Source organism: Coenobita brevimanus, chromosome 75, assembly GCF_032717465.1.
Source record: "Coenobita brevimanus isolate Jiangsu-jjx chromosome 75, ASM3271746v2, whole genome shotgun sequence".
Lineage (NCBI taxonomy): Eukaryota > Metazoa > Arthropoda > Malacostraca > Decapoda > Coenobitidae > Coenobita > Coenobita brevimanus.
Genome location: NC_137028.1, coordinates 8,674,628 through 8,700,605, shown reverse-complemented (window position 1 = coordinate 8,700,605; position 25,978 = coordinate 8,674,628). Strand labels below are relative to the sequence as shown.

The 25,978-nt window shown below is 41.0% G+C and overlaps 2 protein-coding genes across 3 annotated transcripts in view; both read right to left on the bottom strand.

Moving 5' to 3' along the window:
• Nucleotides 1-1,469: 1,469 nt before the first annotated feature.
• LOC145408063 (calcium and integrin-binding protein 1-like) lies at nucleotides 1,470-18,813 on the bottom strand. Its single transcript, XM_080278868.1, has 7 exons — nucleotides 18,649-18,813; nucleotides 16,277-16,311; nucleotides 15,155-15,302; nucleotides 13,147-13,246; nucleotides 4,527-4,621; nucleotides 2,830-2,933; nucleotides 1,470-1,664 (listed from the first exon to the last, which is right to left on the bottom strand). Exons 1-7 carry the CDS (start codon nucleotides 18,697-18,699, stop codon nucleotides 1,643-1,645), a joined length of 555 nt encoding a protein of 184 aa, XP_080134994.1. The 5' UTR covers nucleotides 18,700-18,813; the 3' UTR covers nucleotides 1,470-1,642.
• Nucleotides 18,814-20,812: 1,999 nt separating this feature from the next.
• The window catches only part of LOC145408060 (formylglycine-generating enzyme), a 29,821-nt gene continuing 24,655 nt past the window's right edge, over nucleotides 20,813-25,978 (bottom strand). For both annotated transcript variants that reach the window (XM_080278864.1, XM_080278863.1), the window contains exons 5-7: nucleotides 25,660-25,843; nucleotides 23,198-23,271; nucleotides 20,813-20,978 (exon numbers count right to left, since the gene is read on the bottom strand). In XM_080278864.1, the coding sequence (XP_080134990.1) occupies nucleotides 20,852-20,978; nucleotides 23,198-23,271; nucleotides 25,660-25,843 (385 nt within the window). In that variant the 3' untranslated portion in view covers nucleotides 20,813-20,851. The remainder of the gene's footprint in view (nucleotides 20,979-23,197; nucleotides 23,272-25,659; nucleotides 25,844-25,978) is intronic.

Below are 25,978 nucleotides of genomic sequence, written 5' to 3'. Positions count from 1 at the left end.
TTAGTGCAAATATATTTCATTTGCAAGATAAATGTCACAGTCACCTGCCATATATCTTGGAATTTTTATGCATAAAAGTGCTCTTAGTTAAGTAGACAAAGGAATAAGCAACAGAGAATATTAAAATAAATCAACAACAACAATTATAATTCCTGAATAAATTAAGTATGATGCAAATTAAATCTTAACCCTTTCATGCACGGAGTCCAATCAAGTCATTAAATACCATCCTGTACAATGCATCATGATGCACATCGTGTCAAACAAAGGAGGACACAACGTTCCCAACGATGTGTGTCATATTTTGGTATTTCTTTTACCCGATTTGTGTCATGGTGCGCTTTACAGGTTATTAAACAATCTAACGACTCAAACCACCTGCACCTGACAGGGTTATAAATTTAAAAATAACTACTCACTGTACAGTATCGAGTATGCTGTAAAGCACCAACTTTGCTACAGATACAATATCAGTTACCATATAATGCATTTCAAAGGTCATACTCTGGGACTGGAGACCTGGAGAAGTAATGCAGAAATGAATAAATCCCATTAGCTGAATTACTTAAATCTATGTCATATGACGATATAAAACATCGTTAGTGTCACTGTCAGCTACATTTACAAGTAACTCACACAAACTAAAGAGACCTCTATCCTCTCCCTTCCTTTCCAGTAAAGATAACTAAATTTCATTATGCATGCAATAACTGACTATCCTACATAGGGTACCATACATCTTATATTTCTATGTACATAATTTCAATAGCAAATAGTAAAAACTATGGCTACAATTTAATAAACCTCTCCACAGATGTAGGAATACTAGATAATAGTAAATCCTTTGTGTAGAACAGTGGGAACTTAATTCTCAGGATTCTTAATCTTAAGAACATCATGATGATGATGTGACTATTCTTAATGTGTTGTGCAGTTGTGCTTCCTTATGCACTGTACTCTGAAGTGAATGGATTACAGTATATATCTGTAGTGTTATTATTAATTATGTGTTTTAATTGTGAGATGTCTGTAGACGAAACTTACTTGGTGAATGATGCAGATATGTTGTATTTTAACTACAGTATGAGTGCTTATGTGTGACGGAACAAAGACATACTTACCATAAACTATATTAGGAATTAGTTCATAAAACTATATGTATGAGTAATATGTTTTTGTTATAAAAATACAACCTTCATACAACTACAGGTGTCACTACAGTTCTCACCAGATTAACCTTGTACCTAAGCATTTTTAAATTTTATTGAACTAGCTTGCAAACTGGTACTCTTTCTTAAGATCCAAAGAAATATGTTTTCCATTAATGTGATATGAGTACTGTATCAACATTTACCGTACGAGGGGGGGGGGGGAGGAATAAAAGTGTTGTGATGAAACATGAAGAAGGGGGGGAAGGAGGGGAATCATAAGTGTTGCAACAAAACATGAAGGGGGGGGGGGGGAATCATAAGTGTTGCGACAAAACATGAAAAGCAGCAGACATAATCAAGGAACTTAATGTATGACTAATAACAAAAACCAGTGTTGAGATTCACTGACCTTTACCACACACTATCTTCCATCAAGAATCATAATCCAACACTAAAATAAAAGATTCAGTTGGATCCCTGCACTTCAGCTTTTACAAACGAATCCGGAAAGAGCTGAAAAAAAATTACAAAACAACATCATTAATCGACACAGGCAAGGTCATACTCATTAGTTTAGTTTTTATATTGTACTATCATCATCTAAAAACTACTTTCAATTAAAAAATGGGTGGGAAAGTATCCAGAAAAAGCAAACAGAAGGCACAAACGTAGGAAAACTTAAAAAAAAAAAGTACTCCATGATGTGAGTCAAACAAGCACTCAAGCCTCCAAAATGTAGACTAAATCTCTAAGAAAACACTGTACTCATAATACTTTTTTTTTACAACACATATTAACACACATGAATAACAAAGTGATTCATCCATTCTGTCATCCATCCATCCATCACTCAATCCATTAATGCCCCATCAAGAGCACAGTGGCTCAGGGGCACACCCACAAGCAGTCTTACGTGGGCAAGAACCAGAAACACCATTCAAAATAAACTGTTTTAGGTCATATATGGTTACAGTGTCCTAATTCATTACCTCACCAAGCACCTTTAAAAAAAAACTCAAGTATAAAAGCAATGAACTACTGCACCATGTCAGTACACAGCACAAAGACTCATCCTTGATCTCCCTGTGTGCATCACAGAACTGTCAAACAGGCCAGTACCCAAATGCAACAGGCACACAAACAAATACACCACTAAAAACTATCACCTGATGTCTTACCATGCAGATTGTGAATTAGAATAAGAGTTTATTCATGACACTGTTTTAAGTTTTCTCTGGCTGGGACAATTTTTGCAGACTATAAGCCTGCATGGGAAAAACAAGTACTACTATGCCACATGACCCTAGTGATAAGTAGCCAGCTAGTCTCATGCCTTGTACACAATGCACTCCTGAATATCAACAATAAGAATCTGAAAATTATTGTACATTACTCATAATTAGGGCTGACAAAAAGATTTAAAAATGAAATCTTGGCTTTGAATTTTCAGCATGTATGCCATACTGTACTTTGATGGCTTACAGCCACTGCAACTTCTCAGAGATCTAACTAATAATTTGTACTATGCAAATTCTTAAATTCTTTACACATACGCTAATCATCTGACAATTTGTGCTTGCTTACCAAGTTATGGTGAATACAGAGACACTTGACACTTTGTACTTTTTCAAAAAAAACCTGGTGAACACACCACCAGATTAAACACCAGTATACTTACTTTGCAAAATCTGGGGACTTCGAGATGACGTGCTCAAACTCAGCAAAGGCCAACATGCCATCGTCGTCAAGGTCAGCCTCCTCTAGCACCCTTGAAACCAGTGCCTGCATCACACCAGCAACCAGCATTAACAAAGCTCTAATCACATGTTACTGAGGTCCCAGGCTCATGTGAATGTGAACCCGGTGGACTGTATGCTGGTTACCATTCTCCTTCACTCCATCATTCTCCTTAATGATGATAGGAAGCATGCTGAAGGATGTCTGCTTAACCATGCCACTCAGTTACTGTATACTGGTGCCACTGTGCAACAGTCTAGTCAGTCTCTTTACACTTGACAAAACTGGGCCATTCCCACAACTTAAATACTGAGCTGTGATTGCATTAAATTAAATGAGATTTAGCTATGAGGGAAGTGTGATTCTCTTTGGTTACTAGCCAAAAATCAACCCTGCAATGGAATAACACTTGTCCATCAACTGAACTAAATGGGGTTAGGGATCTTCATGGGTCAAAAGAAATGTACTAAAATTACCAACATAGAAATTACATGTATGTCTTTCATCACATAAGCTATGACAAGTTGATGGGTCTTGTCAATATTATGACAAAGCAGTAGTTTCTCAGCATCATAAAATCAATTAACTCAGTCCATCCGATATGAACAAATTGACGGATTTTATCTGTTTCATAAAATTTCACACACTATATATAGTTCATTAAATCAAAATAACAGATTTTAACTGCTGTGCCAAATTAGTATGTGATGTATCATCATCATTTACCTTTGATAAGCCCTGGTCTGTCTGGCTGAGCAGACCCATCAACCACAGGGAAGCAACTGCCCCTACAGAGTTGTCCGGTGCAGTGAACTAATGTTCCTTTGCAGCTGACAGCACCTCATCACAGTGAGGTGTGGGGAAAAGTGTGGAGGCTTGGTTCCTGGATGGATGCAACATTTGCATCTCTCCACCCAGTTAGCAGGGGCACCATAGCAGACTTATCACCCTGTTATTTGGTTATATGGTAACCATATAACCAAATTTTGGCGCCTGGTGGTTTAGTGGGTAATTATTGTGCTCCAATCGGATTGAGCTGGTGAAGGTTTATATCCAAGGGGTGGTTGGAGTTTATTGCTCACGTAATGCCACTCAGGGATGAGTGAGGTTGGTCACTCTCATCTTAAATGTCAGGATCAACTGCCTAGCCCCGGGCTCCTATGCTCCTCATGGGGCAACGTAGGATTGGATGATGGATGGATGGATGGATGGTTACTACCCACAGTTGTGAATGGTTTCCTGGGTTACAGAAAACCATCAGACTTGTTACTAACTGCAGTGCCACCTGAGGCAGATAGAAGAGTACAGTAATAAAAATGGGTCAGGATGGAAAGGAAGAAATAGGACAGTGGAGGAAAGACATAAAAAGAATGATAAAGGTGAAGAGGAAGTGGGCAAAACTACATCAAGTGAGTGGATGATAATTGCCTCCACCTACCACTATTTTGTGTGTATATCCTTATTATATGTTATTCTGAAAAATCCGTGTCATTACCAGTTTACATATTATGGCTGAAAATGAAATTCATTACTGAATCTCAATCATATCTTGACAGTCATGGTATACAATAGTTTAAGTCTTTGTCTTCGTGACATGTCACTCAATACAAGTACCGGCAACTACCACTGGAGCCTCACCTGCATGTCTGACTGCGAGAAGCTCTGGGGGCTGACGAGCCGAGTTATTGTTTCCTCTAGGTCACTGCGACCAAGGTACTCATCACCATCAAAGTCTGTGAGATTTAAATACAACACTATCATCAATTTATAATCATTACTTTGCATATACAGACAGTTGATTACAAAGGATGTACTAGTTGTTCCCCTTAAATTTACTATACAGACTGTGCTCTTGCACATTTAGGGTGTAATACAGTTGGTACCCCTAAACCCTCACCAAATTCTACAGTAAAAACATAGAATGTGATTCTGATAACTTACAGCACAGGAAAAAAGCAGAGAAAACTCTCTCTCTCTCACTCTCTCTCTCTTTGTGTGTGTGTGATATATACATACTGTATCGTTTTCATTTCGTTTTTAAAGGCTCGAACATGCTTGCATGTGTCGGCCTTGGTCACCTAATGGCGGCTCTCCACGCTGCACGATCCATTGCAGCCTCCCTGTTCAGTCCCTTAACCCTAAGGTCACACTTAATGACCTCGTCCCATGTCTTTCTCGGTCTACCCCTCATAACCCCACCCCCAATATTAACACTTCTCACCTTCCTCACCCAATTATCATCCCCCATCCTCTCCACATGTCCAAACCACCTCAATCTACCTCTCCTCATCACAACACCAATACACTCCATATATATATATATATATATATATATATATATATATATATATATATATATATACTGTATATACAGTATATATATATATATATATATACTGTATATACAGTATATATATATATATACTGTATATATATATATCCATCCATCCATCATCCAATCCTACGTTGCCCCATGAGGAACGTAGGAGCCCTGGGCTAGGCAGCTGGTCCTGACATTTAAGATGAGAGTGACCAGCCTCACTCATCCCTGAGAGGCATTATGTGAGCTATAAACCCCAACCACCCTTTGGATATGAACCTCCACTGGTTCAATCCGAATGGAGCGCAATTATTACCCACTAAACCACCGGGCGCCAACATTTGGTTATATGGTTACCACCCAGAGTAGTAAATGGTTTCCTGGTGTACAGGAAACCATTTGGCTTGTCACTCAGTGTAGAGTCACCCACAGGCAGAAGGAAGAGGAGAGAAAGAAGGAAAGAAAGACAGCAGAGGGAGTGTAAAGTCAACCGTAGGAAGAAGGACGAGGAAAGACTGAAGGAAAGAAAGACAGAAGGGGAGGGAAGGAAAGAAGGATGGAGGAGAGGAAAGGGCAGACACCCGAGAGAAGCACTACATCGAGTGAGTGGATGGTGAGTGCCCCCACCTACCACAAAATATATATATATATATATATATATATATATATGTATGTGTGTGTGTATTTTGGGCAGCTGAAACTACACATTCAAATCACACCAAAATTGGCAAAAAAATCGCAAAAAAATCGCTGATGTAAAAAATCTTAGTCCCATCATGATTGAAGAACTTTTGCTATATTTGCTGATGTAAAACATCTTAGTCCCATCACGACTGAAAAACTTTTGCTGTATTTAATGAGCGATCACATTTTGACCAAAAAACGCTGCTCCCGGAGGCCGGCATAGGGTCTCCGTAGAATTTTTTGCCCAGAGGTAGAACTAAAATAAACTGTAGCAGTAGCCATGTGTCTGTGTGTGTACTTCAGACTTGCGTTTGGACAACTTGAGTTCCATTCTCGAAGCTGCAAATAACACAATCAGTTGGTTAGCTGGAAAAAATTCAAGTGACAATGTTACACTAGAACAGCACATAAACGCGAGAGCCCTCCGCAAGAGCAAGTGCGAGGGGCCCGAAGGGCCGACGAGCACATGTTACTCACTAAATCACCAGGCGCCAAAATTTGGTTATATGGTTACCACCCAGTGTAGTACTGTAAATGGTTTCCTGGTGTACTGGAAACCATTCGACTTGTCATTCAGTGCTGAGTCACCCACAGGCAGAAGGAAGAGGAAAGAATGAAGGACAGAAAGATAAAAGGGGGAGAGTCACCCGTAGGCAGAAGGACATGGAAAGAATCTATCTATCTATCTATATACCTAGGCTGCTTCCCCCAAGGAAAGGGAGGTAGCCGAGACAGGACGACTCACTCTCCATTTACTCATCCATTCAAACACATTTATTCGCATCTTAGCCCCAAAGGGGAGAACGGACAGATCCTCACCGCATCACACCGCACAAGGGTCAACTGCGCAATGCAATCAGTGACATCCACAGCAGGGCCCGACAGCAGAACTGGTTTACCCCTGCCACATCATAACAGACCCATCCCCTTACCCGCACCTGACCTGACTAGCTGATCAGAATAAAGTAAAGAAAGACAAGAGGACGGGAGGAATGGAGGGAAGAGAGGAAAGAGCAAACACCCGAGAGCAGCACTACATCAAGCGAGTGGATGGTGAGCGCTCCCACCTACCACATACATATATGGTACTGTTATATATGTGGTAGGTGGGGGCGCTCACCATCCACTCGCTCGATGTAGTGCTGCTCTCGGGTGTTTGCTCTTTCCTCTCCTCCCTCCATTCCTCCCTTCCTCTTGTCTTTCTTTACTTTATTCTTTCCACGTCCTTCTGCCTACGGGTGACTTTACACTCCCTCTTTTATCTTTCTGTCCTTCATTCTTTCCTCTTCCTTCTGCCTGTGGGTGACTCAGCACTGAATGCAAGTTGAATAGTTTCCAGTACACCAAGAAACCATTTACAGTACTACACTGGGTGGTAACCATATAACCAAATTTTGGCGCCTGGTGGTTTAGTGAGTAACTTGTGCTCGTCGGCCCTTCAGGCCCCTCGCACTTGCTCCTGTGGAGGGCTCTCGCGTTTATGTGCTGTTCTAGTGTAACGCTGTCACTTGAATTTTTTCCAGCTAACCAACTGATCGTGTTATTTGCAGCTTCAAGAATGGAACTCAAGTTGTCCAAACACAAGTCCGAAGTAAACACACAGACACATGGCTACTGGTACAGTTTATTTTAGTTTTACCTCTGGGCAAAAAATTCTACGGAGACCATATGCCGGTCTCCGGGAGCAGCGTTTTTTGGTCAAAATGTGATCGCTCATTAAATATAGCAGAAGTTTTTCAGTCGTGATGGGACTAAGACTTTTTACATCAGCGATTTTTTTGCAATTTTTGTGCCAATTTTGGTGCGATTTGAATGTGTAGTTTCGGCTGCCCAAAATACACACACACACACACACGGCTACTGCTATAGTGTATAGGTATTACATTTAAAAAAAAAAAAAACAGTAGCTGTGGTAATCCAGAAATATTAGTAACAAGTATCAGTAACCTATGAAAAGCTAATTTCAATATGGCATGGCCATGCCTATTCAGTAAATAATTAAGATCAGAGTAAGTCTTTATCAAACAGGCATGGCAATTCCATCTACAAACGGTAATAACAAACTCACAATCTCAAGTTAAGTAATTCTGGTACATATGCTTTATCCTTCATTCTTTCCTCTTCTTTCTGCCTACGGGTGACTTTACACTCCTGTTTTTGCCTTTCTTTCCTTCATTCTTTCCTTTTCCTTCTGCCTATGGGTGACTCTACACTGAATGGCAAGCCAAATGGTTTCTAGTACACCAGGAAGCCATATACTGTCCTGGGTGGTAAACATATAACCAAATTATGACAACTGTGGGTTTAACGAGTAATTCAGGCATCCAATCAGATTGAGCTGGTGCAGGTTTAGATCCAAGGGGTGGTTGGGGCATACTGCTCACGTAATGCTACTCAGCGATGAGTGAGGCAGATCACTCTCATCTTAAATGCCAAGACCAACCTGCCTAGCCCTGGGCTCCTACGCTTGTTCATGGGGCAACATAGGATTGGATGATGGATGGATGGGTGAATGGAGGGATGCAACACAGATACTTAACTGCTGAATTAAGACTGCAAGAAGTGAGTGGAATAAAACAAAAAATATACCTATATTTTGGGGTATTCAAGGAAGCGCACAGATCGCCAGTGTTTACCAACAATCTCCCCAACTGGCCAAGTTTTTTACCAACCATCATTGCAACTGGATGCGCCAGTGTATCATGCACTCTAAATCCTCATTTACAGCTTTCAAATGTAAGTTTATAAAAATGCCCAGTAGCTGTGGTAATCCAGGATTAATAAGTAGCTAACCTGTGAAAGACTGATTTCAATAGAATATATGGAAGGGCCACTCCCGTTTGGTAAAGAATTAAGCTCAATGAATTGATGACTTGTAGGACAACATGGAGGCAGCTAAGGGCGACGACAACACTGCTTCCATTGTCTACACACTGGACTTTGAAGGGTTCCTGAGGGAGGCTGATGAGGAAGTGACACAGAGGCGGCAGCATGAGGCAGTGGCACACTCGTCTTGTGCTAAGAGGCCATAGTCCACCTCAAGTCTCAGAACCCTTCCCCCCTCCCCCGTCCATACAAGCAATGTCATCAGTCAAAGTCAGGTAAGAATCTTACAATACTGTTTATTCTCATTAAACATGCTTTGCTAATTTCTTTTCCAGGTTGTTATTCTTTGCTGGTGACCAGTTTGATGTTGGTTTGGGGGTAAGGGGGGCAACTTTTCCAATATGACAGACCCACAAGTAATTTTCTCCATAATATTAATTACGTCTAACTCACATAATTCTCAAATCATGCAGTGTGCTCAGTCTCATAATGCCACGAAGGCCTGAGATTTAGGAGATTCCACTGTAATTTAAAGGAGAACAACTTTAAAATGAAGATTAACTGCAAGGAACACTCTAAATATTTGCTAATTTGTATGCAGCTACAGTTTTGACTTCACAGACTTTGCCTACAGTTGCTGCTTTTCATGTCACATATTCAAAGAAGTCAGGATTTGTTCCATGAGAGTTCTTCTTGTTGCTGTAAGGCACTGTACATACTGAATTTACGTATGTTTGGGATGGTGGGTACACAAGTACCAGTACAGTAAGCCCTTAATTCACGCGAGGGTTACATTCCCAGACCCTTCACGTACGGTATGTGGTAAATTCATGTATATGTTCTGCCCATGTGTGCACATAATTACGCACGTGTATTAAGTATATTACATCTGAATAATACTGTTTATATACTACATATACCTTATAAAACTATCATAAAGTATGAAAAACAACAAATATGTAAGAAACTTAACACTGAAAGCTGACAAGCACAGGCATAGGTGGAGACATTTCAGCAGTTTGGTGCCCTAGCCCTCACTGCCTCCCGTATGCTACATTCTGCCTGAGAACATCTGACTCATTCACCCCAAACATATGGCTCCGAGACAGTTCACAACCGTAGGTGGAGACACTTCAGCACAGTCTGGTGCACTAGCCCTCGCTGCCTCCCGTATGCTACGTTCTGCTTTCTTTATTGTATGAACAGTTGACTCACCCCAAACATACGGTTCCGAGACAATTCACCGTCAAAACATGGACGATTCCCCGTCATTCTATAAATATACTTATTATTGATTAATTAATACTTTAATAACTAATTTTCAGGGGGATTTTATAACTCATATAAGTAAAAAACTAGTGTATTGTACTTGCTAAATAAACTGGTATGTAAATAAATGACAGGGAATCATCCTGAGGGCGAATTGTCGCCGACATTCCTTCCCTAAGTTTGTCCAACACTTTATCTTTCTCTATCAGCGACATCACTTTACGAGCCCATTTTGGTGTGTTACCACATGCATCACTAGCACTACGTTTAGGCCCCATGTTGGCAAACAAGGCAAGCAATCACTGGAAGGCAGAAAAATAAGCCACAAATCACGATTCGCGAGTCACGCATGGTTCGACCGTCGGATTCAAACTGATTGTGTGGTGCGTGGTAGACCGACCTCAAACACACACACACACATATATGTAAGCACATGGGCAGCAGGTAGGCATTTTTATATTTTATTTATTTATCCAGTATATTAAAATTATTTATTTGAATACTATAATTTTGTTTTAGTTATTGTACAAAAAATTCATGGATAACTGAAATCGCATGAAAAAAGTTTGCATGAATCAAGGGATTACCTGTACTACAGTCGTTCTATTTTATGAAGGCAGTTTGGGTGGGGCACTCTGGGCCCTCACTCTGTTAGCTCTGTTGCCACATCGTCGCCACACAAGTGCTCTCTCTCTCTCTCTCTCTCATATTTATATTAACGACTACTAATTGTATTTTCTTTATTTTTCTCTTGTTTTCGACTTTTTTTCCACACCACCCCTGAGGTAAAAGTCTATAGGTCGTTTTTTTTTATAGCTTCCACTGCGGGAGACTGACCGAGTATGACCCGCTCACGCAGGGCTGTCCCTCGTGTCACCACCTGACAACGTCGCAAAAGCAACTCTGACAAGTCCTATGAGATTTATACTATAGTATAGCTTTTTTATTGAATTACATTTGTGCAGAGTGTTTAAAATTCATTTATAAGTAGTTACTAGCTTAAAATAGGAGAGTGAGAGAGACAGAGAAAGAGGTGAGCATAAATAATTACACGTGTGTCGGCGGCGATGTGACAACACAGCTAACAGTGTGAGGTCCCAGATCGCCCCACCCAAACTGCCTTCATAAAATAGAACGACTATAACCTTTTTAATTTTAGTGTGAATGCATTTCTTATTACTTTCTACTGTACTGCACATACTTATACCTGTTCTAACATCTGTTTACTGTCTTTTAGGGAAGGGAAAGAGCTCTTAACTGCTATAATGTAATCTGTGTACAGTAATCCCTCTACTATCCGATGTAATAGAGCCAAAGGCATGTCCGGAAAGTGGTCCCGTCCGGAAAGTGGGCCCCTAGCTCCTGGACTGGTACTTAAGGACCCTAACCCAGCCTAACTTTGAAAGCCACCTAAATAACTCCCTACTGGACATGCATAGCACCTATTTAAACCTATTTAAGACCCTATTCACACCAATAATGGACATAAAGCATGAAATAAATGAAAAGGAACCAAAGAATGAGGAATTAGAAGTGACTGTACCTCAGCCAGGGTACTTACAGCACGTTTGTGGCCGGCTTTTCTAAGGTTTTGGCAGTGGTGAAAATGCTCTTGAAGCATGTACAGTAATCCAGTGTTGTGCTGCACTTAGTTCTTTGCACTGTGAGTTATAATTGTTTAACACTGCACACTGTTCTTAACTGCACCACGCCAGTTTCAACCACCAATTTGCACTCCACAGTTAATCCTTTGCACTCTAAATTCTAATTTCTTAACACTGCACAACACTGTAAATTCCCATGTGGTATAGTGGCGAGGTATTGCAGTTTATTCACAAAAAATGAGCATGTGTGGCTTCCATTGCAGTAGGCATCTACTTGCCATCGAAGTTAGGCAGTAACTGATGGAGCGGTGACGGGGAAACAGAGTTGCCAGATCGCAATGGCCACATTACCAAACTCCTCAATTTTCATTACCAAAGTTAACTTTTCATTACCAAATTCGTAAAGCTAGCATTTATTCTTCATTAATTATATATACGAGTGGAAATACATGTAATCACTCTTCTCATAATTAACAGCATGTTGCTTATTTTCATGCTATGTTGGCTAGCAGATTAATGAGAGAGAGCAAACAATCCATCTCCATCCTGTGTATCCTTATACATGTGAAAAATCAGTTTGGTAATGCATTATTCTGATTCATTACCAAATGAATTATTCATTACCAAATTGGCCCACATTTGGTAATGAAAAATACCAAATGGCAACCCTGACAGGGAAGGAGGGAGGGGGGAGGAAGGAAAGGGTGAAGGGGCCGTGGTGTAAATCAGCTGTTTGGCGTGCAGCAATTTCAAATTACGGGTGGGGAAAAAATTAGGATTTTGGGGGGATTTTTTTTCTTTTTCTGGCCATTTTTGGGTTCGGAAGGTCCAGGCCCACAATGTCCGGTAAGCGGGGTGTCCGGAAAGTGGGCGTCCTGAAAGTACGGGGATTACTGTACATCATGACTGCAGATGACTTTTGTATGATTATCAATAAATTGCAGAAAAATTTATCATCATCATCCAGACCTCCTTTCCCACTCAAGGGCAGGGTGAGGAGTAGCAACGTCCAGATGGCCCAAGTTTGCCCCCCAAATTTATATCTACAAATATCAAATTTAGGTATGTGACGAGTATTCTAAGTGAATTTGAAGGAGGGAGGAGGTGAGGTAGGCCAAGGAGAAAGTGGAGGGATATGGTGGATGAGTGCATGAGGAAACGAGGTATGGAAGTCTGTGAGGCTAGGGAACTGACATGAGATCGAGCTGGCTGGATAAATGTTGTGAGAAGACGTGCATGAACAGGGATTTGGCACCCCTTTTTAACATGACTGCGTCTCAGATACGTTTGTGAAGCTACAGAATGTGGTAAAAGTTTTTGACGTATCAGATACAGCCAGGATTCCGGGGGCTTCAATGATGAGTGAGTGGAAATGTGGCCCATTGGATTGGGCAAACTTGGGCTGTCTGGACGCTGCTACTCCTCACCCTGCTCTAGGGTGGGAAAGAAGGTCCAGATGATGATGATCATGATGATGATGATAATGAGGGGGAGTATTTGCAGGTTTTTATTGTAACATGCATTCTAACTGTACTATGCTGGAAATATTGCTTACCAAATATCCTGAAGGCATACTCTGCTTTTACTGACTTTGGTGCAGCCTCACTGAAGACCGACATCATATCCAAGAAGTCCTCAAAGGTACAGTCACCATCCTAAAACAAAGAAATGAAATCTTCAGTGTGTGTGCATATATATACAATCACATACCATATGAAAAAAAAAAAAAAAGTTTTAAGCCAGGTATCCCCAGAAGGCTAAGGCATTGCCCCTGGGTAGAAGACTTTTGGACTAGAGCGTGTAGCATTTTATGACCGGTTGCCCTTCCTGATGTCTACCAATGACCCTTGGGTGGATTCGATCCTCAGACCCTTCGGTCAGAGCGGAGCGCTCTAACCCACTGAGCCACGGCTGCTACAATCACATACCATATGCACCCAAGAAAAAATCTTTAACACAAAGTAGCAACTGTTACTGTCTAATTGCTCATAATGGCTGCAACTACCACTACTTTACTGATGAGTATATACTGAAATCAAATCACCTACGAACTTTTTTTGAGTTACATAATCAATACACATTTGCCCAGCTTCTAAAAATATACTGAAAACCTTATATGTTCTTAAAATATAAATGGTAATTATTTCAAGCATTAAATTGATACTGCATTATTAAGTCAATATGAATGTCAAAATGAATATAAAATTTCTTCATAAAAATATAACATCTTTGGTGTAAGCTTATACAGAGTTAAGCATAATATTTGTACACGAACAAATATTATTTGATTATACAGTATTAATGCCACACAATTTTCTTCAGCTGAGGGAGAGCCCTGTCGACAAAAGGTTACCGGGTATATGCTAACAATGACTGCCTGACGGAGTAGAATGATACAGCATGCCCTCATTTTACGATGAGAAAGGGTTTGAAAAAATCCACTGGATAATGATTTATCATATATCATAGGTTCAATGGGAACACGTTTTTGGCAGAGGGTCATCCACACAACAAAGTCTAAAACAAGTTTTCAACTCATCTCAACTGGTAGTTATTTCACTTCACTCCACTTCACTTGTCCCTTGCCACCAAAAGTCTAAAAAATAGTTTCCAATTCACCTAAGACAGTAGATGTTTCACTTCACTGATATTTACTTGCTGCTTGAACTCAACACCACACTACTGTCCCACCACTAACACTTAAACACCCTATCAAGACTGACTTCAAACGCTACCTTGGAACAAACAAATGACTGTAAGCTTGCGGCTGGTGATCGTACATCAATAAGTGAGGCTTTGTACAGGATCAAAATGATCATATGAGCGAAGATGGTATCATATATTGAAAAAACTATCCCAACTTTTTTGTCATTGTATAAGCGATTCATTGCATACCGGCTCATCACATAATGAAGGGCTGCTGTACTCTCATCTTTTCACTATGTGTGGGCTCTCCTTACCTAAACAAAATCATCTAGCAGTAGTATGATTAAACTACAAAGGTCATCACCACAGTGAAAGGAATAAGGAAGACTACAGTATTTCTAATGCTGTCATTAAGTGAGGTATCTCCAAGGATGAGTAAAACCACCTGGAAGAAGCACAATACTGTGCAAAAGTCACACTTGTAGCAAAATGATTAAAGGATCAAAGTATGATATAGTGTGGAAGGGCTGTCCACGGTCAGTACTAGTTTCTCAATGCAAAACATTTTCATAATCTTATAGATTCATTATTTCATTCATCTAGCAGCTCAAGTATACACTGAACAAAAATGGACTTTTTATAGAAATCACAGTGGCCCCAGGTTCCTCTGAACAGCAACTGGATGGACTGCAAGTTGAGACTGCCCTTTTCCTGCAATCCACCATCCTCCTCTCAGGAAGCTGGAAGGGAGCTAAGGGATGTTTGTAACATCAGGCACCCCCACTGCCCCGTTATACTGGTGCCACTGTATGGAGCTGCTTCTCTCCAGCACTAAAGAAGTCTTATCATCATAATACAATACAAATGGAAATGCAAATTAAAATGTACAAAACTTAAAAATAAAAAACACATCAAACCTTTGTAGAAGAAAATATGAGGCACATGCGTTCACCGAAGGGATTGGCTCGTAGTTCTGGCAGAGTAAGTAGCTTGTCCATAGGAAGTTTGGCATTACGATTGTGGCCAACTTTTTCCAATGCCAAGTTCTTGAAACGTTTGTGAGCACTGTGGAGAATAGAAATTTTTTTTCTAAGACTATCAACAAGGCAACAGTGCAGCACATTCTGGATACAAAGAATATAAGACAATGCATCACTCAATACATTACCACACCTCTTTCAAAGACAACCACATTCAGCTTTTTCTCTACTTTCAATCAATTAAGACACCCACAAGAAAGACAGCTTATCTTTCTCATCAGCTATTGCCAGCATTCTGCAAGGTCTGGGGGAACTATCTCAGCCCGAACATGGCTGAGGCTGTATTCATTATCCATCTGCCTGCCTAGGTCAAAGGGAAATACATGTAAATGCATACATTCATCATTAAACCCACAGAAATATTGGTTCCATTTCAAAAGCAATCAACCTACATAAAAATGTGCTTCAAACTGCACTGGAAGAGAGACCAGTAAGTTGACTGCTCAGTTAAAAAGGGGTTCCAATACTTCTCATATGCATCTTCATACATGCTTCATCTATGTTTCTGTCCTTTATCATCACTTCGGCTTCCTTTGCTTCTATCCTTTGATATGTTAGACATTAACATATTCTGCCATTTATCAGCTTGTCTTTCCACAAACTCCTATCCTCAGTCAATTACACCTACCCTTCTCATCATCCTTATCATAACCTTTCTATGTGACCACAATTTAAATTCTGTACTCTCTTCTACCATTATTTCAATGGACTTCCTTACTCCACACTTCTCACAAATCTCTGTATTTCTTATGCTGTCCAATTTATGCATACACAGTATACAAATTCCCTGCCAGTCTCATTTCTACTGCTATAACTCACATCATTTCAGTCTCACACTCATACATAAATAAGGGCATTAATCATTCTGCAGCATCTGCAAGCTCAAATAAAAGTTTGTGGAGTCCAAATTTCATACATCTATGTCAATTTTGTACTAATAATTCATGACCCAGAAAAAATCAATACTGCAGTTTAGGGCATACTGTAATGCATACTCACTATAATATCTCCTTCTTTGTAAAGTATGTCAGCTCCTGTAAAAGAAATGGCCTGATTTTACAACTGGGCATACAGTACTGCACTATGCTTTAATATATCACTGCATGCAAATTATATATGTCAACACCTTACTCTTGTTTTCGCACATCACATGGAATTGACAGGTCTACAGCATCTTCCAAGTACTTCGATCATAGAAAAGGAAGTACAGTATCTCCAAAATTCAAGAACTCAGTATACCCTCCCATGACACAGGAATAGTAAATGCTGCTTGCACCAAAAGTGAGCAGTTCATATGTCATATTCCTTTTACAATGTACAGGCATTATGTGGGCAAGCATGCTGTCTCCCAAGAACTAAGCAAGACCCTGAATTCTTCATTTAGAAATGTATGGGCAACTGCATGAATAGAAAGGCTGAGTCATGCAAAACCAGCAACAATAATAATACAGACAACAACAACCACATTAATAATAATAATAATAGCTAATAATAATAATAATAATAATGCTAACAATTTATAATAATAATAAAAAAGATTTTTTTTAGGCCGAAAACCCACTTTTCACTCTTACCAAGCATTATTATACAGTACGGATATAATAATCATGACTTACAATTATAATTTTAGCTTTCCATGCAATTTCTTGTAAAAGTGCCTATGGTATTTAAAATTTGCAACACCCTTCTTCAGATATCATTCCAGTATTTCTGTTTCCTCTTCCTGCTCTTTATGAGTAATGATGGTCTCAAGGTCTCAACTGATCTCTACAGACCCAAAGCAGCTGTTAATTTTGATTTTCATCATCCTTATGGGGGGAGGAGGCAAACACCTCACTCATCCTCCAACTCCACCTACAGAGGTCATTTTGTGCAACTCTCCAGGCAGTGATTATTCCTCTAACAATCTCTCATCATGAATGATCAACCTGTTCCAGTCATGAGTTCCATGGCTTTCCCCTTGACCTCTTCCACCCGGGGTTAACTCTCAGAAATCACCCTGCATGCAGAATCAGTTTCAGGAAAACAGGGCATGTGCCCAGATAACTGGAGTTGGCACTGCTGTGTTTGGTGAGTACTATAATAACAGGTCTCTCACGTAGCAGTTGCTAAATTACATATCCAGATGTACCAGTGATATCTCATAATCCTGCGAAGGCACATGGTCTCAAAGAAGTCCTATGCCACTTCAGGTCACTGTTCAGTGTTCATGCATCACAACTATAGAGTAAGACAGGAAGCACCAGTGCCATGAAGATGTGATTTTTGTCCTACATAAATAATGACAATGTCAAATAACCAAGCTGAGTCAATTCATAGCCCTATAGGCCAGACTGCAGCAACAAGAAATCTCACCATCTGACCTACCATTGTTACTTATCACTCTACCAAGATGTGTGAAGACCCATCAGAAAAAACAGAAATTGAGAAATGGTTGGGTAAAAAAAAAAAAAAAAAAAAAAAAAAAAAATCCTCCTATGGGTTTCATTCTACTCGTTTGCTCTTCAAACTACCATGCTAATTTTGATCATACATTTTCCCTCTTCTTAAGCCCTCTCTGCTTTCGGAGGGTCAAATTAAAGATGGGACAAAGTACGGTATCTTTCCTCACAGTATTCTTCAATCACTGATTTTAAATAATCTAATGGATACGGGAAATGAATTAAAGGTAATTCTTTACCACACGAGCACAGCGATTCCACCTACCTGTACATTACAACACGCACAATCTCAAGTAATTCTGGTAATTATGCAACAACGACAGATCACTGTTGAACTGTGACTGCAAGAAATGATTGGAAAAAAATATATATATACTGTACTGTATACCTATTTTGGGATATTTAAGGAAATGGCCAGGTCTCCTGTAGCAGTGTTTACCAATGATCTCTCCAACTGGTTGCATTGTTTACCAACCATCGCTCCAACTGGAAGCACCAATATAGCCCGTGTCAAACGTAAGGGAAACTTAACGATTTAAACAAACCTAACCTTACCTAACCTATCTTGCATTTGACAGTCAGCTTTCAAATGTAAAAATGCACACTAGGAACATAAAACATGGTCAACTACTACTAGATGTCAGAAGAATATTTTAGCATTCTGAATCATCGTTTATAGCTTGCTGTGGCAAATTTATAAAAATGCCCAGCAGCTGTGGTAATCCAGAAAAAATAAGTACGATAACCTGTGACTCATTTCAATAGAAACTACAGAAAGTTCGGGCCCGTTTGGTAAATAATGAAAAAAATAAAATTGGATCAAAAACAACATTACCGTGGTTGGCTTAGGCTAGGAATTAACACATGCATCAAATGTGGAAAAACAGCGCACTATACCGCAATACTAACATAAAAAACACCATTATATACCTGGTATTCCTCCAGTTCGTGCTCACTAAATTGGCTATTGCCCTGACCCATGCTGAAAACCCTTATACAGCACTCCTTAACCAAGTGTTGGTATTAAGCACACCCTTATCAAACAACGATCATCAGTGTGACTGATACTGAACGTCAAAACAATAATACGGCTGCCGTAGGGTTGCGTCCTCTTCTTCCTCTTCTTTATTGAGCTTAGCCTAGGTCCTCGAGTTTAAACTGGCAGTAACTTTTTTTAAAACTTATTTTCATTATTATTCCCACTCTTCCCAGTCTCCGTCTAATTTTCTTATTTTCCACTACTTCATGTTAATCAAGGAAATTAAATGAAGTGGGTAGAGTATCTCACTGGACCTTGGTATTAATCGACTTCGTTGCACCTTTTGACGTTATTCTTGCCTGAACTTCTTATTCTTGTCTCGGTTTCCAGATTCTGATTGACTGACAATATTTACTGTTGTAAATGTATACAGAATACTTATACAACAAAAGCAGGTGGGGGGTCTTGGTCTCAGCACACGAACTTCTTCAGCAAAGTTATATAGTCTATCTATCTATCTATTGCCAGACGCCATAATCCCGTAAGGGGTGGCCATTTGACTTTGAGTTATTTGTTTTACTGGGAGGGGCACTAACCCTCCACCAACTCACTTGTTGGTACGTAGGGAGCACGCATGGTTTGGTTAGATGGTTACCACCCAGCGTTGTAAACGGTTTCTTGGCTTACAGGAAACCATTTGTTTTGTCACTCAGGAAAGATGGGAAAAAGAGGAAGAGAGGAGGGCAGGCACTGAACAAGAATGATAAAGGCTAAGGAAGAAGTAGGCAGCACTACATCAAGTGAGTGGATGATGGTCGCCATCACCTACCAGTCAGTGGTTATAAATTCGTGGGTGTAGCCATGGAAATTTACCTCCAAATATCTTACTGCTGTATTATCTTTCTCAGTGGCTCGTCCCTGAAGTATAATCACACTTTTTACTCCGTAATATTCATAGTTGTTTCATTTTCGTTGTCTTTTCCTCCAAAACGACTGTAATACCTCACTCCTTATCATTTATCATTACATCATCCACTCGATGTAGCACTGCCTTCAGGTGACTACGCTGAGTGAAAAGCCAAATGGTTTCTTGTAAACCAGGAAATCATTTACTACGCTGGGTGGTAACCATATAACTAAATGAGGCCTGATGGGTTAAGGCACTTCAGTCCGTAAGAGCTTAAATCCGATTGCTGATTAGGGCTTATTGCTGACGTGCTGCCACTCAGGGACAGGTGAGGCTGGTCACTCTCGCCAATGTCAGTGAAATACCTGCCGTGGCAACCTAGGGCACCACAACACCCCCAGGAGGCAACTATGGAGGGGTTTGTAGGGCGTGCGCACAGTCCATGCGATATGAGCATACGTCCCATATGGCCGCACGCCTCTATTCCACGGAGAGTGCCCGGCACAAACATCTCAGTCCGGGCACAATACCCTCTAGTCAAGCAAGCCCTCACCAGGATCGGGGTGGAGCTGAAAACCCAGCTCCTGGCAGCATCCCAGTGACAACCTGTAGCTGCACATATCAAGAGATGGCCTGTAGCCGCTCAAATACAGTGACGGCCTGTAGCCGCACAATACAGCGACGGCCTGTAGCCGCGCCCATAGAGAAACGGGCTGTAGCCACTCCAAGTGCTACCTACCCCCCCTGCAGAACCAGTGACGGCCTGCAGCCGCACTTGGGGAGAGAACGGTACACCCCCTCTCCTTCTGCAGTAGCCTCGAGGAGCATGACACCGGTGATGGCCTGTAGCCGCACCAGTAGTCAGGAGACGGCCAGTAGCCGCTCGTCGCATACACATCGCTCCTCATACGGACCATCAGCTATGGCCTGTAGCCGCACCCGTGGACAAGTGACGGCCAGCAGCCGCACTCCATCCACCGTCCCGTCAGGAAGTCCTGACATACTGCTCACACATTCTTCCTCCTACCCTTAAATAAGTCTTCTTTTCCTCATGCAAGTCCTTACCATTCCTTAGTATTTTTACATTCTTATGTTCATATACCTACAATAATTACTGAAAAAAAAAAAAAAAAAAAAAAAAAAAAAAAACTTGGAAAATCACTTCAAATCACTGCATGCAGAGTCTACAGTTTCCCAAAAATAAATACTAAAGGATATGGATGCAGAAATTTTACACTGTTAATCATTTATTCCTCAGAATGAGTTGAAGTGTCAGGTGTCAGATACTGAGGAAGTTGATCTGCAGCACATCTGAACCCTAGATTACCTGCTGAGCTGTCAGGTGTGTTCTGGCTCCGAGCAGCACATCTGTACCTGTTCAAAGAAAAATGGATTCTAAAAGACAAATAAACAATGTACCACATAAAAAAATATGCGTTGTTGTTGTTCTTGTGATCGTGGCCCCGGGTTCATCTGAACATGAACCTAGGATGAAGGTGCCCTTCTGCAATCCATCCTCCTCCTCTCAGGTAACAGGAAGGGATTTGAGGGTCATTTGTACTGTCACCACTGCATGAAAGTATCCCTCTCCAGAACAATACCTGCACATCCATCCATCCATCATCCAATCTTACGTTGTCCCATTAGAAGTGCAGAAGCCCGGGCCTAGGCAAGTTGGTTCTGACATTTAAGATGGGAGTGACCAGCCTCACTCATCCCTGAGTGGCATTAAGTGAGCAATAAACCCCAACCACCCCATGGATATATACCTTCACTGGCTCAATCCAACTGGAGCACTGTAATTACCCACTAAACCAAAGGGCGCCATAATTTGGTTATATGGTTACCACCCAGCACAGTAAATGGTTTCCTGGTGTACAGGAAACCATTTGGCTTGTCATTCAGTGTAGAGTCACCCACAGACAGAAGGAAGAGAAAAGAATGAAGGAAAGAAAGACAGAAGAGTGACTGTAAAGACACCCTTAGGCAGAAGACACATACATACTGTACATATTTAAAAATGATGCCATTCTTCTTGCTATCGAATCTCCATACTAGCATTGCCCATAGGACAGCTGTTGTTTTCTAACGATGGGAACTAAACCATGTGCCTAAAACAGCTGATTACTTCCTAACAGTTGCTGGAAACGTAGGGGAAAGAAAAGAAAAAAAAGAAAACGAAAGGAAATTTGAGATGTGTAATAAGAGTTGTAATGATGTGTGAGTCTCAGCTTGGACTCTTGATTTCATATGCAGTCATTCACAAGCAGTATCACCAAGTGACTGTACTTTGGTTGAATGTTCCCTAAGAGTAATGACTGTGTGGCAAGTTATCAAGCCTGTGCAAAAACCAGCTATATACTTCCCAACAGTTGCTAGAAATTGCTGGACAAAGAGGTTTGTGATGTGTAGTGGTAGGTGGGGGTACTCACCATCCACTCACTCAATGCAGCGCTGCTCTCACGTGACTAACCTTTCCTCTCTTACTTCTTTCTTTCCTACCATCCTCTTCAGTCTTTCTTTCATTCTTTCCTCTTCCTTATGCCTATGGATGACTTTACACTCCCTCTTCTGTCTTTTTTTCCTTCATTATTTCCTCTTCCTTCTGTCCATAGGTGACTCTACACTGAGTGACAAGCCAAATGGTTTCCTGTACACCAGAAGACCATTTAGTATGCTGGGTAGTAACCATATAACCAGATTATGGTTCAGGCATTCCAATCGGAGTGAGCCTGTGCAGGTTTCCATATCCATGGGGTGGCTGAGGTTTATTGCTAATGTAACGCCACTCAGGGATGAGTGAGGCTGGTCACTCTCGTCAGAACCAACTTGCCTAGCCCTGGGCTCCTACGCTCCTCGTGGGGCAACACAGGATTAGATGATAATGACAAAATAAGATTTATAACATTAAAGTCTCAGCTTGAACTCTATGCAGTTATTCACCATGCGACTGTACTTGTAGCTGAATGTTCCCTTCCTAGAGTGATGATTGTGTTGTTAGATACCAAGTTTATAACTATATTTCACTCTCATGGTAGCACCTCCCTGGGTCAATGGTAGCCCTCCATCTACTGTACTATCTTTAGATGCAGATAATACTAGAATAATCGAGCTGACTGGATGAATGTTGTGAGAAGAAGTGCATGATAAGGGATTTGGCACCCCTTTTCAAGGTGACAGCGTTCGGACTGATTCAATTGGATATGTTTACGTGAAGCTACAGAATATGGTGAAAGTTTTTTGGTGTATGAGATAGAGTCAGGATTCTGGGGGCTTGAATGATGAGTGAATGGAAGTGTGGCCCATTGGACTAGGCAAACTTGGACAGTCTTGTTATTGCTACTCCTCATCCTGCCCTAGGGTGGGAAAGGAGGTCCAGATGATGATGACACTGTTGTTGCTGTGGGCCAAAGCTCATCAAAATGTGAACCTGGTGGGCTGAAGGCAGAAGCTGCCCTTCTCCCACAATTCACCATCATCCTTTTGAGGGATAGTTTTTAAAACATTTCCATAATTTCAACTACTACACAACTCTCTATATTAGATAAAATACTGCATACTGTACAATAACTATTTATGCAACATGAAATTACCTGTAACAGTACTGCTTGGTGCACATGTATGATCCTCCCTTCTTCACTTTGTCCTCCCCAGATGGTGGTCCAACCTGTAAGATTTTGCACAAAACAAAAGAAATAAAGAATACTAATGAATACTTGATGGGATACTGGACAGGTGAATGGACAAAAGACGGATCACAAACTGTGTGGAAATTATTTCCACTTGAAAGTTTCTCCTAGACTACTTAAATGCATCAAAGAACTGGTCAGTATAAATATCTGGCTGCTTAGAATGCCTGATGAAATAGAGAAGGGGGGATTTTTCTATTATATCATATGAGTTGTTGTTGTTGTTAAATACACACCTAATTATCTGGAGCTAATTTCATAATCAGATTGGTTACAGCCATCCATCCAATCCATCATCCAATCCTACACTGTCTCATGAGGAGCGTAGGAGCTCTGGGCTAGGCAGTTGGTCCTGACATTCAAGGTGAGAGTGACCATCCTCACTCATGCCTGAGTGGTATTACATGAGCAATCAACCCCAACCATCCCTTGGATATAAACCCTCAATGGCTCAATCTGATTGGAGAGCAATAATTACCCACTAAACCACCAGGCACCAAAATTTGGTTATATGGTTACCACCCATCGTAGTAAATGGTTTCCTGGTGTACAGGAAACCATTTGGCTTGTCACTCAGTGTAGAGTCACCCACAGGCAGAAGGAAGAGGAAAGAATGAAGGAAAGAAAGACAGAAGAGGGAGTGTAAAATCACCCGTAGACAGAAGGACAAGGAAAGAATGAAGGAAAGAAAGACAGAAGAGGGTGGAAGGAAAGAAGGATGGAGGAGAGGAAAGGGCAGACACCCGACAGCAGCACTACATTGAGTGATTGGTTACTTTTGTACATAAATATGCATTGAAAATCTTGGGATGTGACATTACCATTATGAAAATTATACCATGTAATACCTTCTGTAAGTGTATTACAATAATAAGGATTGCAGAAGAAAATTACTAGATGCTGTTGTTACTTAATCCTGGTTTGCCTGGATGAGCAGGTCTGTTGACCACAGGTAAGCAACTGTGTCTGTGGGGTTGTCCCACAGGTTTCTTACATGATTGACGCTATGCCTGCATCTCAGTGTGGCATATGCTTTGCCATGTTCCATTTAATGTGTTATGCTGTGTGGGTCTATTCTACATGCAGGGTATGTGTCACATTACATACCACCCAACCCGAATCTAAGCTTGTAGCTGTGGATGGCTGGGTGGTGTCCTGATCTAAGCATACCTTGGTGAACCTGATCACTTTTGTTTAAAGATACCTCTGATGGGTGAGTGTTCAGAAGGGGGAGGGCTTGTACTGTAGTGTTCTGACTGAGATGTTGTACAGCCCTGTGTGTGAAGTTATTGTCTGTTTCTTCAATGCTAGTGTACTGAACTAATGTCTGGGGATAGGATGCTGTCAAAGAGGGTCTAGAAATGTTTGTTGGTGAATGTTTTGTGTGTCTAGTTATGTTGTACTGCTCGTTATGTAGTCATGTAATGACACAGGTATTGCGTGTTGTCACTGGCTGTTGCACAGAACTGTGTGCCTCTCATATCAAGATATTCTCTGACAGGGAGGGCATTGGTTTCCAAGTGTATGTGAATTGTGGGACTGGTTTCAGTGCAGCCAATGACAGGCACAGGGTACTGTTCTTTGTGGTCTGCATGGTGTTACAGTGGGTGTTAGATAGGATGGAGGCCCATGTTGCGGGGACCATGGGACATTGCTTGTCTAATATATTGCTCGTGAAGTAGAGAAAGCATTCCACCTCCACCCCCCGAAAGTTCATCCATGTAAGTGCCCTGAATGCATTAAGTCTAAGAGTGCACTGCCTCTTGATGTCTTGTATGTGGTCCTTGCAAATCAGTCCAATGTATGATGTCACTCCATGGATCTTAATGAAAGGGATGTGTGGTGAGGGGACACTTAAGTATGATATTAAGGGAGTACCTGTAATTGTGCTTGCTGCTGGTGATGACCATAGTGGTGTCTTTGGCTGAAGTGACTGTTGGCCTGTTGTTCTCAACCCATGCCTGAACTGTACTGAGACAATCTTAGTGCAGTGTACAGGCTGTGTTTGTGATGTGGTATGAGGTTGTTATATTAATGTCATCTGCATAAGGGTCAATGTATGTGGGCAGTTGGGATGTCATGCAGGTATAGGCTGAAAAGTATGGGTGAAAGAAAGGAGCTCTGTGGAACTCCACAAGGAGTTTTAAGTTCGTGATTTGTCCGTAGCATGACATGTGCTTGTCTACTAGATAAGCAGTCGGCAAGCCAGTATTTTCCATTGTTCTCCATGTTTGTGTTGTAGATTTTTGTATTTAATTTGTGCTGGGGATAGCATCAAAGGTTTTACTACTGTCCACTGCTGTATACAGAGTCACCTGTGAGTACAGTTGAACTGTTAAGAATACTGCATAGAAATTTATACCTACGGGATTGATATGGGTACCGGGAGAATGAGCGACTTTCCACCAGTCAGCAGTCCACTCCCACACATTGCCCACCATATTGTGAAGGCCATAGCCATTGGGTGGGAAAGCTGTTATGGGACTCCTGCCAGCCCATCCATCTTCTCCTGTGTCCACGGTTGGAAACTCTCCTTGCCAAGTGTTTGCTCTGCAAATTTATTATATCATAATTTGGTGAAGCACAAGATTTTCAAAGCATTTGCATACTGGAACTTAACAGAAAACTGTATTTTCTGGTCCCTTCTCAACTGCTACTATATTGTACTGTACTGTACTCTAGTGG